The following is a 12527-nucleotide window of genomic DNA, read 5'->3' on the forward strand; positions in this document are numbered from 1 at the left end:
TTAAATAGTAGGCCTACATTATTATTATACATTGGTTTAAAATTAAAACCTAAAACCAAAAGGTGTGCTTTGTCACCATAATCATACGTTGACATCATGGCACTGAATCAGGTCACAGCGGATTCAGCCATAATGGGGGAGACACACTGTTCTGTGCGGTTACAAAGCAAAGCAAAGCAAAGTTACTATATTTACCCAGGGTAACTGGACTAAGCATCAGATACTTGTTTACAGCCAGGCCCTGCTCATAGAACATTTCATGGTAGTGGTTCAATGCCTTGCTCAAGGGCACTTCAGCGGTGGTAATTTTAACGTGCCGGTCCGGGGATACGAACTGGCGACCTTCCGGTATCAAGACCGCTCCGCAAACCGTTCGGCCACCGCTGCCACATACAGGTCACTGATACTACTACTGATACTACCCTGGCCCAGTAGCCAGGGTAGTATTGGATTGGAGTTTGGATCTTTGACAAAACACTGATAATTTGGATTGTCAGCCGATACTGCACGATTGTCAGCCGATACTGCAGTGCTTTCTGTGAGGGTGTCATGTCACTTCAACTGTCCACCAGAAGTGCGTGTTCAGTGGAAACTCAAAACAAACAATCAATCAAACAAACAAACAAACAAACAAACAAACAAACAAACGTAATAACAAAGTAATTACCGCTCACCCAGACACGTGGCTAATAGCCTAATTTGCAAACAGGTGCCATTGCTGACAGTCACACTGGTTTTCTATCCGCTACTGCCTCCGTGTGGACAAGAACATATATTACGGGAGTCCAGCAGATTTACCCATTGAGCTATGGATTCCCTATTTAAGGGATATTAAAGCATTAGATTTATTAACATACAATACATTTAATTATTTGTTGTTTTTATTTGCATTATAATTTTTATGTCAACTTTCAGGGCATTATTCAGTCATGCTGAATGGATAAATGGTAGATAGGCCCCCTGACAACTCTGACATTGTGTGGCAAGTGGCAACAAATAGTTTGTATAGTTTTTGTCCTTTAGTGGCAGTGATCCAAATGATGGATAAAACTCTCTCTCTCTCTCTCTCTCTCTCTCTCATTCACACACACACACACACACACACACACACACACACACACATCCGGGACCTTCATTCCAGCAGTGTGTGGTGGAGAGGAGGGGGAGGTGGAGGACACAGGAGGGACAGTGGAGGAGTGGACTGGAAAAAGCGCACACTGTGATGACAGCTGTCAGTTGTGGACAAAAACACTGTGAACCTTTGAAGAAGAGAGGCTGAATGGCTGTGTAAAACGACCACAGGGGACGGAACGGGGGTACACCTTTGGGACTGGAGTATCGATACGAGGCTAGCCTGCCTGTGGAGGTTCGACCGACGTGGGCCATATACATTTTTCTTTTTTGGGGGGTGTGTAGTAACCTGACGTGACGAGCAGTGGCAGTTTGCCTTGTCTGTCATAGGAAGAGTCGAAGAGGTTAGCCTAGCAGCCGGCTAAACCAAGCTAGCTGGCTAAAAGTATTAGCTAGCCTACGGACTGAGGGGGACTGGCCTTCAATGGTGGGGGGGTCATTGCAGAGGAGAGGACGTGGATTTTGTGTGGATATCTTCCTTTTTCCACCCCCAGTGCTTTAGATTCAACTTAAGTAAGAACCCTGTGTTTACTTTAAATAACTTTTCAATTGAGACATTTGGGAGGTACTAATGAGATGCTAGTAGTAGGTAGTTAGCCTCTATCAATTAGCCTACCAACGTTAGTTTTCAGTAACGTTAGCCAGTAGAATGAAAGAGCACATTGGGTGTGATTCAATTGGTGTAGGCACAGTGAGCTCATTTTTATTTTAGACACATTCTTTAAGGGCTAAATAGTTCAGTAAATAGGCTATCCTCTAGGATGTTTTCTATAGTTGTACATTAATGTGTGTTGTGCTGTGCAGCTGAAGAATTACAGGCGATCCGTTACTAAAGTTATGTATTAGTGCTTGATATTTACATGATCCAGTCAGTCTGGTAATGTAACATGAATGACACAAAGCTGACTTGTCTAAAACCTTGACTATATAGCCTACCTCTAAAGTTAAACTGTATAACTTCACTTGCCATGCTCCAGTGTCCCGACCTGGTTCCCCTATCTGGGCGTTTCTTTACTTATCAGTGCCCATGCTGACTAAATTGCACCACAGTCTATTGTCTGTTAACCTATTTCATGGCTAACCAGTTCAAAAGTTAACTTTTGATTTTGAATCATCAAAGGTGCTGATCAGGTCAGGAAAATTGTCACACCCAGCAGCACTATAAGCCTGTTGCTGAACATCCATGGCAATCAGATTAATATTAGTATATTCATAATTCATATTAACATGTGAAGTTAGGTGATCTCAGATCTGTAGCTTAATATACTGTGTTAAACAACGAGATTCTAAGTATAATTACTTTTCAGGCTGCCAAAAGCTGCCTCACCAGTTTGTGGGGTAGCAGGGGTCTTGCAAGTACATTTTTACAGCTGGTCTCTGTCAGCCACAAGTGTTTATCCAAAGCCAGGCATGAGTTCCGTGAATGCGGCAGTCAATTGTTGCAGGGCTGAAACCAAGAGATAGGGATAGTGTTTTGTTCCTGGGTTGAGAGTGGTGTCAGACCAGAGTGTTTGAAACTGGAGACATTCATTTATGAGTTTCCATCAGAAGTAAAGTGCTTGTTTTAACACATTTGTGTGGTTGGGGATTTTTCCTATGCCGGTATCCCATTTTTGTATGTAAATGCAAAATGCCTCAGTTTTGTTCTTACTCTGTGATGTATGTTTAAGGCTGTTCTGTGTGGTTTTTGACTGAGGAGCTATCACTCAGATATTCACCCATGTTTGTTTCTTCTCAGGTGAATTCCTAGTCCCTTGTATTTGGCCGTAAAACATCTTTGGTGGAGCTGCAGTTCCACTGGCAACATGGGCACACAAGGTTCTGGTAGAAAGCGCGCACCGCTTAAAGACCGCTTCTCGGCCGAGGATGAGGCCTTGAGTAGCATCGCCCGAGAGGTAAGCTCATTCATGAATCACCAAAATAAAACACCCTTTGTTTTTGTTGTTTGCTAGTGTGATCGAGTTGCACGGTTTATACTGAGGTCAATGTAGCATACCAACTTCAAAGCTGGGTCGTCAGATGATCCCCATATCAAACTTTAGACTAATCACATTTTCTCCCTGGCTATTATACAGCAATTTGGAAGTGATAGCAATGTATTCATAGTCATAGTTCGTAACTTAAAAGCAAAGTTCTTTGTTTACCCAGGGTAAGTGGACTAAGCTCGAGATGCTTGTTTACAGCCGCGCCTTGCTCATAGAACATTTCATGGTTGGGGTTCAATGCCTTGCTCAAGGGCACTTCAGCGGTGGTAATTTTAACGTGCCGGTCCGGGGATTCGAACTGCCGACCTTCCGGTATCAAGACCGCTCCGCAAACCGTTCGGCCACCGCTGCACTTCATAGTGTTGTGCTTCAGTGCACAGTCCATCGTTATGAAGCCGATATAATACATTAAATAAGATACTATACCTCTCAGCTGAGGTAAATTCAACAAAGTGCCTTCAAGTTATATATTGATACATTTTCACAATAGCGCTGCTTTATCTGAGGTGGTCTTGTTATGTGGATATTCAGGTTTTGCTAGTCAATAATGCCAAATGCCTCAGCCCAAAGGAGTGGAGACAGCTGGTTTGGACCACAGAGAGATTGACTTAGCTTGTAGCGTTTTTAGTTTGCTGTGGAAAAAAAAGGGCAGAGGAGAGTGGCTGCCTGGCTTGTAATGACTTGCCCTGGGATTATTCCATTTTGTTCAGCTACAGGATTGTCATTCCTTTGCTCTCCTCAGAAGACAAGTCAAACGGGTGAAAACATGCAATGCAAGGCCAGATTTGGGTTAGCATAATATTGGCCAAATCAATTTAATCATCTTATCTGGCTACATATTGTTTAGCACAGATTTGATTGTCAGTAATTTTGCTTCTGATCTACTTGACAAAGGGCAGGGCATAACATTTCTTAGAAGTCAATAATATACCTATAAAATAGGCCCCCTGATCCACTTGGAAGAATTTTTGTATCAGTCTTCATGCATGGAAGTTGTGATGTCCCATTCTTAGGCACTAAGCATACTGTAAGACTCTATTTGCTCTCTTTATAGTCATGCAAGCCGATCATAGAAACATGAGTCATCTGACCCACCCAGTCAGGTCTTAAATGAATCACAGCCTTTCTGAAGCGAACCAAACATTGGATCAACTAGTGTGCAGGGGTTCATGAGGTCAGCCTCTAACCTGGCACACATCACCACACCTTCCCAAACAAATTCTCAAAACACAGCAGCTTGTACTTCATCATGTCTATAGAGCTGAAGCATGCCTGTCTCAGGCTGTCTGCCTCCCTGCTTGCCTGCCTGCCTGTGCTTGGCACGGATCAGTGCTGAGACAGACTGTGAACTTGAGCCTGCACAATCCCGGCCCAGTTTTGAGACCACTTGTATTACTGGGCACTCAGTCATTCTACAGTAGTCAAGACACCAGCAGCTTGCTTGAAAATCTGACATGGTCCAAGCATTGGAATTAGGTGATCGCCTCATACACATTGTCATGCCCACAGACGTTCAGATCGAAGGGAGTTTGTGGTATTTAATTAATGAAATCACTGTGTGAATCGTGTGTGGGAGTGGACGCTATAGTTCATACATAGTCCATTTTATTTGAGGCGTGCTAGTTTATATCAACAAGACATTCTGTTGAAATGGAAACGTATTGCAGTCTTTTTCCATATACAATATATCAGCCAACTTAGGCCTTCTTTCACTGGTTGGAGAGGGCATGGGACATATTACAGTTTTTGTCAATAACTGACTCTTCAGGCTGCTGTGTTGTAAAGAATTGATCCAGCTTTGACCTAATTGATGAAGCAGGCTTTAAAGATTCAATATTTGTGTGAAGTGGTCAGACTACTCACTACTTTATACTATCTTATGAAGGAAGAAAAAGATAATAATGAAAATAATAATAATAATTAACTCATTTTTATCGGGTTCAAACCTTGTCTAAATGTGGAGACATACTGTACGTCACATGCTTTATAGAGTTCCACATTGGATCCTGAGATCCACATTTAACCTTTTTATTAATTTATTGAAGTGAGTATATTTTATGCTAGCAGTAATGTGCACAGTGTGCAAATCTGTTATGAGAAAATAACCGGCAGTAAATCAATCGGTATTTGCCGTAGGTGGATTGTTATACCATAATAATATATTAATCAGGAACTCGGGATGAAGAACTGGTGTTGATGCAGGTGACGCGAGACAATTCCAAATATTTTGTGTAGTGCCAATATAGTGCCTATATTGTGCCTTGTCCTAGATTAGCTTTTGGAATAGGTGTAAAACACGTACCTGTTTGATTCCACTGATTTGGTTTTGTGTCCTCTGTACAAGTTATATTGCAACATTCAGATTTTTTTGTGTGATTTGGGTTCCAAACATCTTACCATGAGTAATTGGGACATGAGCTTGTATTCTGGAGTACTCTGGTACGTTGCTTCTCAAAGTGGGTGTATGGGGAACCCCAGGGGTCCTTGGGGGAAGGAGGGGCCAAATACACATCAATTTGGGGGTCCTTGACATCAAAACAAGTTTGAGAACCACTCCTCTGGTGTACGTAAACCACACTCTGTATCGCAGCGCCCCCAGGTTATCCCGTTTTCTGTTTGACGTATTAGAGCCCCTAACAACCACAGAGTGCTACAGAGTTCTATGATGGTGCACTTCTGCTGCTGCCGATCAGGTTCCCCCCCCCCCTCCAGTCCCATGATGTAGGTGCCGGAGAGCTGCAGGGGCCGGATGGGCAAAGGCTATAGATAGGCCAGAGACACAGAGCTCAGCTGTGCTGGTGTGCAGAGCAGGTCATTCTGTCAGACAGCTCAACAGGTGCAGAGCACAGGGGCCAGCCGTTGCTCTCTTCTCATGTGCTCACCATCGCAACTCCACTTCCTTCAACAGCCTTGTGTCAAAAGCCTTGGGGTGGCAACTGGCAATGCCCATTTCCATCTACAACAACAGTGGTTTTCAACCAGTGGTCCGGGGACCACCAGTGGAGTCCTTGAGGGGTTTATTGGCAGCGGTGGCCGAACGGTTTGCGGAGTGGTCTTGATACCGGAAGGTCGCCAGTTCGTATCCCCGGACCGGCACGTTAAAATTACCACCGCTGAAGTGCCCTTGAGCAAGGCATTGAACCACTACCATGAAATGTTCTATGAGCAGGGCCTGGCTGTAAACAAGTATCTGATGCTTAGTCCAGTTACCCTGGGTAAATATAGTAACTTTGCTTTCCAGGAGGTGGTCCCCAGCTAAATGATGGAAAGCTGGTAACCTAATAGACCCTTATAGATCTTTAACTCTTGAGAGTGTAAAATGAAACCAAATGGACCCTTCTGGGTCCATTTGGTTTCATTTTACACTCTCAAGAGTTGAATTATGTTAAACATCCGCATTACTTAATTTACAAGAAGTCTACACAATTAGAGAATGTAATGTAGAAGAATTGTCATCTTGATCAACGTCTCCTACTGGTACCAACATCAATACAGCATGGAATTGTGGACGACATCTTATCCAAACGACAACAAAATATTCTTTAGTTTTAGGTCCGAGAGGCTAAATGTTCATCAAATGGTGGTTCTGTGGCTCAAATTAGGAATAAATAATGGTCCTTGATATGAAAATGGTTGAAAACCACTGATCTACAACGTGAACAATGGACATGCCAAAGGATGAGTGCCCTTTAGTCACACAGGCTAATGAGAGATGAGAGGCTTCAAAAGCACTCCAGCTACTCCTCCTTATGCCAGCACTTGGAAAAGGATTATGATGAGAAGGATTAGGATGACTTTTGACAGATGCTAGTGAATACTATCAGGACGTCCAATTATAAATGCCACATGTCATGCATATTTGTTTTCTATCAGGGCTGAGGGATTATGCCTTTTTTATTTAGTTTTATCCTTTGTGATGATCTGTGGAACATCCCAAAGCCAGCTAATCATTTACAATTTAAAATGTAGGCATTTAGCAGACGCCCTTAATCCGGAGCGATTTACAATAAGCAAGAACGGAAAACATCAACAATCATTAACCACTTAAACCCCATACGTTGTTGAACGGAGTCCCTCAGGGCTCTACATTAAATGTTTGGTTTTTTTAGCTGCTATTTTCTGCGATGGTTTTCCCTAGAATACGAATGCTGAGGTTTAAGTGGTAGTAATGTATTCCTTTATTTATACTGATTAAACATTTTTGATGGTATTTATTTCTCTCTCTCTCTCTCTCTCTCTCTCTCTCTTTTAAGTTTATTGTCTAAAAGTTAAAGCTCTATATTGTATTAGTTTCATCACTCTCAGTGTCATTGCATTGCTTTTCATTGCTTGTCTTGTCAACAGCAATGACTGCTATTGGAACATTCATTTGAACAAAAACAAAATAGTTCACAGGCAGCACCTTTTTAATGTGTTAACATAACCTGCTTTACTACAGCAGTGATGGTGTAAATAAACGGAAATATATATTTTGAGGCAGATGTATGTACAGGCCACTTCATGTTTAATCACCACTAGAATGCACGTACCTATCATTACTGTTACTGTTAGTAAGCCCTCTGACTCACCAAGTGTTGCTTTTTCTGTTGCTCTATTTTTACTGTCTGGTTTTTGGCACTTACTACTAGCTTGACTCAGTCCTTTAACAATAAAAGAAACATGTTAACTTCTCACCTTCAATGAGGAACTCTGTAGAATACTATGGTATAGCCCGACATTTGGACAACAGTTTAGTACTTAGTGGGTCGGTGGGGGTATCTTTTTGTTAGTTTCGTTCAGTTTGACTTGAGCCCATTATCAAAACAGGAATAGCCCATGCCCACAGGCCTTCCATTCTGGCAGCACTGATAAGCATTTTCCGGAATGTTGACTCTGTTTGTCTGCAGTGAGATACAGTATACATACACTAGACTGGGTGTTTATGGGCGGCTCTATCCTTTACTTAGAGATAAAGGTTTGGGACATTCGTTGTTTATGGGTGGAATGGTACGTTTCAGAATATTTAGGAACTGGGAGGGTAAGCAGGGGACAGGGGTAGTTTACTGATTTGTGCCATGGGACTCTTCTTGAGTTCTTGTGAGGGCTTGCCTAAATTAGCCCCTGCTGCTCAGGTATCTCGTATAATCAGCCCCTGTTCATTTTCTGACTCAGTTGGGGGCAAATTGTGTAATGGCTCCTCTCACTTTTCACCCGGGTGGCAACCTGGTTTATTGAACTAGTTAGCATAGACTGTGTTTGCTATGTGGTGTGTTTCTTCTTGCAAATGGCAAGTAGTTCAAGTTTGTGAACAAGTATGTTTACTGTGACCGAACAAAAGCAAGCTCTGTTGTCTGTTTATCCTCTCTTGATTCTCTGTCAGTTTGTTTGTTCTCCATTGACATTTCCCCGTACGAGGTCCTTAAATTAGCCTCCCTCAAACGAATGGTTAGCACATGTTGGTGATGAGGCATCCCAGGAACTCACTCTGCATGGATTATGAAGCTGTGACTCATGGTTCCAACTGGTCAACCAGGGCAAACTGTCCAGTGGAGACACTGATAAGAAGTATGAAGCATTATGTCCATAGTTGCCGGAGAGGGGGCCATTTGGGTCTGAATGTCCCCGCCCTATTGGGGAATGACTGGTCTATTTATTTATTTATTTATGTATTTTTCCGACTGGTGCTGGTCTCTCTAGCACCGTTCCCATTTTGTTGCGCAATCGTCGTCGTGTATTGGCTGCCGCCGCATGCTTGCCTCTGGCCGCAACAGCAAGTAACCCCAAAAGGGGTTCCCGGGTTGAAATGTATAGTTACGTATGGGTTCTCGATCTAAATGGGCAGGGTACATCTGTGCAATTTAAAAAATGTCTTGATCCGGCAATTTCTGAATCATATCGAAGCTGCATTAATTTTTGACATTCAGGTGGCAAAATCGCAACACAATCATTATTTTTGTCAGTAGAAAAACACTCCAGTCAGTTTGAATATGAATATGACATCCTTGATCAGAATGCTGGTTCTTTACATTATAACTTGAGAAGAGAGAACAGGCACTCATTGTGCTATGATGCTATCACCAGTAAGACGCCTAAGGGCGAGATAAGTGCATGTGACCTCGCCCTAAAGGGGCGAGGTCGTGTGCACGCATCCGCCTGGGTGACAGCAGACTGCTGGGCGAGTGCTGGCGCTTTGCCATGGGGGGTCAGATCAACATATGGAATTAATTCTGTACTGGCCATATATAAGGAGCGTCTTGAGTGTACAGGGTTTGATGAGGTCAGATCAACATATGGAATGTCAGAACAGGTCAGCTCCATATATGGAGATCTAAGGGTGGCAGCGGGGGCAGTTTCTTGAGTGTACAGGGTTTGATGAGGGCCCAGGTAGGGCCGGGCCTTAATTTTCGGGCCTGTTGAGAACTCTAGGGCTGCACTAGGCCCTTCTGGAGTTTAAATGGACAGATATCACGTATCAGTCAAAAGGGAGACATCGAAGAGGAAGGATGGATAGGGAAGGATCAACATATGGAATGTCAGAAGTTTGAGGTCAGATGTAAAGTTGCTGGCCAATATTGATGACATCAGGGATCTCCATATATGGGCATTCCCAATATATGGGCATAATATTGATGATGTCACGTGATGTGACTAACTAACTGACGGGAAATGGACGTTTTCATAGTAAATGCGACCTGTGGTCGCAAAAAATATATATACCGGTCCGGTATTATATCAACAACTGATGACAGGACAATTTGTGTTTTTAGCCAATGGGAGTACAAAGCCTTCGGTACTAGGACCCTTTCAATTTCATCAGAGACATGGAGGTAGCATGGTGCAGCATAGCAGGTTATCTCAGTTAATGTTTAAGATCAGTGTAATTACTGTACATCCAGAGAAAAGTAAGTCCTTCTTTTAATGGTAAAATACTATGTTCTCCATATTAAGCTGACGGAAAGCTGGCATCAGCCAAAAACAAGCTTCCCTCACGTACTGGCAAACCTTGAAAACCATTCACGCTAAAATGGATTTGAATGTCCTGGAAAATATGTTGCTGTCCTGGAATATATTTGATTTCGTATGAAAAGTGATGGTAGATATCCGTCAGGGAATGGGTTGTTCAGATGCATGTACAGTATGTTGCAAAATCATATCGTTTAGCCCACTGGTTCCCAAACACTGGGTCGGGACCCAAGGTTGCGTCGCCGACCAATTTTTATCTGTCCCTTTTATATTTTGTTTCCTACATTTTGAGTTTTGAGTTAAAAATGAAATGATTCAATGATTTCTTTTCAATAATTTCATGAAGGAAAAAAAATAATCAAGTAGTGTAAATTGCCGATCTACAAGCTCTCACAACGTGTCGCTTTGCAGTTTGCGCCATGTTGTGTGCTTGTAGATCGGCTATTTTCAACTAGGGCAAACGTCTAATCTCTCTTTAGTTTGGGAACTACTGGTTTAGCCCACTGACTCTTAATAACAGATTTAGCCATTAGATGTGTGTAGGATGTCTTGAACATATTGTTGCTGTCAGGAAGAAGCCACCTAACTCCATTTTTTATTCATTTATTTTTTATATTTTTTGCATAAATCAGTGCTATTGAACACCCTTTATGTCTGTGTTGTTTCGAAAATATTGAACCAATGGAAAGTAGTAAAAAATGCTTTGGACAAAAACTCTTAACTCCATTGGACCGACCCTCAAACTGTCTTCTAAAGCAACTAACTCCACCTCCCCCCCTCTCATGGAAGTAATTGATAACATATGAAGTCACACTCACAACACCAATTTTGAGGAGGCAGTATTGCTTTGTTTTCAAAATATAAGGTTTTCTTAATTTCCTGAAAAAAATATATTTTTAATTTCCTGAAAAATCAACATTTTGGAGTTACGTGGTTTCTTCCCGACAGCAGAGATACCAGTTTTATTGCTTCATCGTGTTAAGCGATCGTCCACTAAGATGTTATCACATCTTGAACAAATTGTTTCAATGAATCAATACGTAGCCATTCTTCTCACTGAGTCTTCAGTTTGTACTTGGCTGCCACTTCTGAAAAACAGGAGCAGCTATAGGGGGCCTGCCTTTTACTGCTCAGAGATGATAGCATCCTCTCAACTTTAAGAACTGTTCAAAACCCTCCAAAACATAGTAGTGTTGACTGTCTGTGACTGTCTATTATTTTCATAATTGATTAATTATCTCAGCCAGGCAGAAGCAGAGCCAGATATATTGTTGTTTGTCTGTGGCTAATCTCGCAAACGACATCATTTAGTGTAAAACTAGATAAAGTGCCCCTCGGGGCACAGGTCTCCACCAGGGCAGGTCAGGTTGTGGCCTCCTGGTGGCGCTATAATAGGCCAATGTGAAAAGGGTGCCATTTCTTCTTACGCCTTGGATGGCAATTGGATGATTTGAGGCATGGTGGATGTTTTGTCCTTTAAGTCATGAATCGTAGGTCGTTCACAGCATCATTCTCCCCATTGCACTGTGCCTTTTCATACACAATACACAATGCCAAAACAATGTCATTACTATATGCACCACACAGACAATAACGTGCCTCCTGGCTGAAATCCATATGATCCATTTAGTCCATCAAATGTAGTACAAAACAATGGTAAATGGTCTTCACAAGTTAAGTTATCTGATCGCACAGACATCTTGAAATGTTTACCCAGCAGTCAAAAACATAACATTTCATTTGTATTAATGTAATAAAAGAAAAGAGAGAGCCACACACTCATAATAAATAGAATTTATTTATAAAGTAAATGCTGTCTGAGCAATTTAAAAGTATGTGGCTCTCTTTTGTTGCATGTAATGATTTGACCGTCAGCACCTCACAATATTACTGAGTGAGCTCTCCGAAGTGATATCCAACATTGTTAGGTTGTTAATAGCACTTTAGTTTTTTTATATACATTATTTTAATTTGACTTTATTAATTGTAAAATGCAGTATTATGAAATATTACATGATTTCATGATGATATAGGTGTGGGTCACATACAATGTCCTAGCAACCCGTTTTGGGCGAGAACCCCTTTTGGTGTTAGCATTATGTTATGCTTTAGCTATTGGTAGCTCCTACCCTATGGAATGCCTTGCCCCTGGCATTGAAAAATGCTGAATCAGTTGACTGTTTTAAGAGACTCCTAAAGACTCATTTATTCCGTAAATATTTCTCCCATGTACCTTTGACCTGATTCATTTTATAGCCCTCTGTCTTTGTTCTGCCTTGTTTGTTTTTGTTTTGCTCATTTATATTGTCACAACTGTATTTGTTCTGTGTTCTCTGTGTTTCTATTTGTTTTTACTGTGTCAATTGTTCAGCACCTTGTAGCTTTGCTTCGAAAGGTGCTTTATAAATAAAATGTACTTACTTACTTACTTACTATTGAAAAATAGCAGATCTACAAGCTCATAGCGCG

At 41.8% G+C, this 12527-nt stretch overlaps 1 protein-coding gene across 6 annotated transcripts in view; it reads left to right on the top strand.

Moving 5' to 3' along the window:
- The first annotated feature begins 1140 nt into the window (after positions 1-1140).
- lrrfip2 (leucine rich repeat (in FLII) interacting protein 2) overlaps positions 1141-12527 on the top strand; it is a 30120-nt gene continuing 18733 nt past the window's right edge. For 2 of the 6 annotated variants that reach the window (XM_079513065.1, XM_079513068.1), the window contains exons 1-2: positions 1141-1644; positions 2870-3026. In XM_079513065.1, coding sequence (XP_079369191.1) covers positions 2937-3026 — 90 coding nt within the window. In that variant the 5' untranslated portion in view covers positions 1141-1644; positions 2870-2936. Of the gene's footprint in view, positions 1656-2869; positions 3027-12527 lie in introns of all 6 variants that reach the window. The other 4 variants (XM_079513069.1, XM_079513070.1, XM_079513066.1 and 1 more) reach the window with 3 other exon arrangements.

The sequence above is a fragment of the Electrona antarctica genome (genome assembly GCF_951216825.1).
Source record: "Electrona antarctica genome assembly, chromosome: 10".
NCBI classification, from domain to species: domain Eukaryota; kingdom Metazoa; phylum Chordata; class Actinopteri; order Myctophiformes; family Myctophidae; genus Electrona; species Electrona antarctica.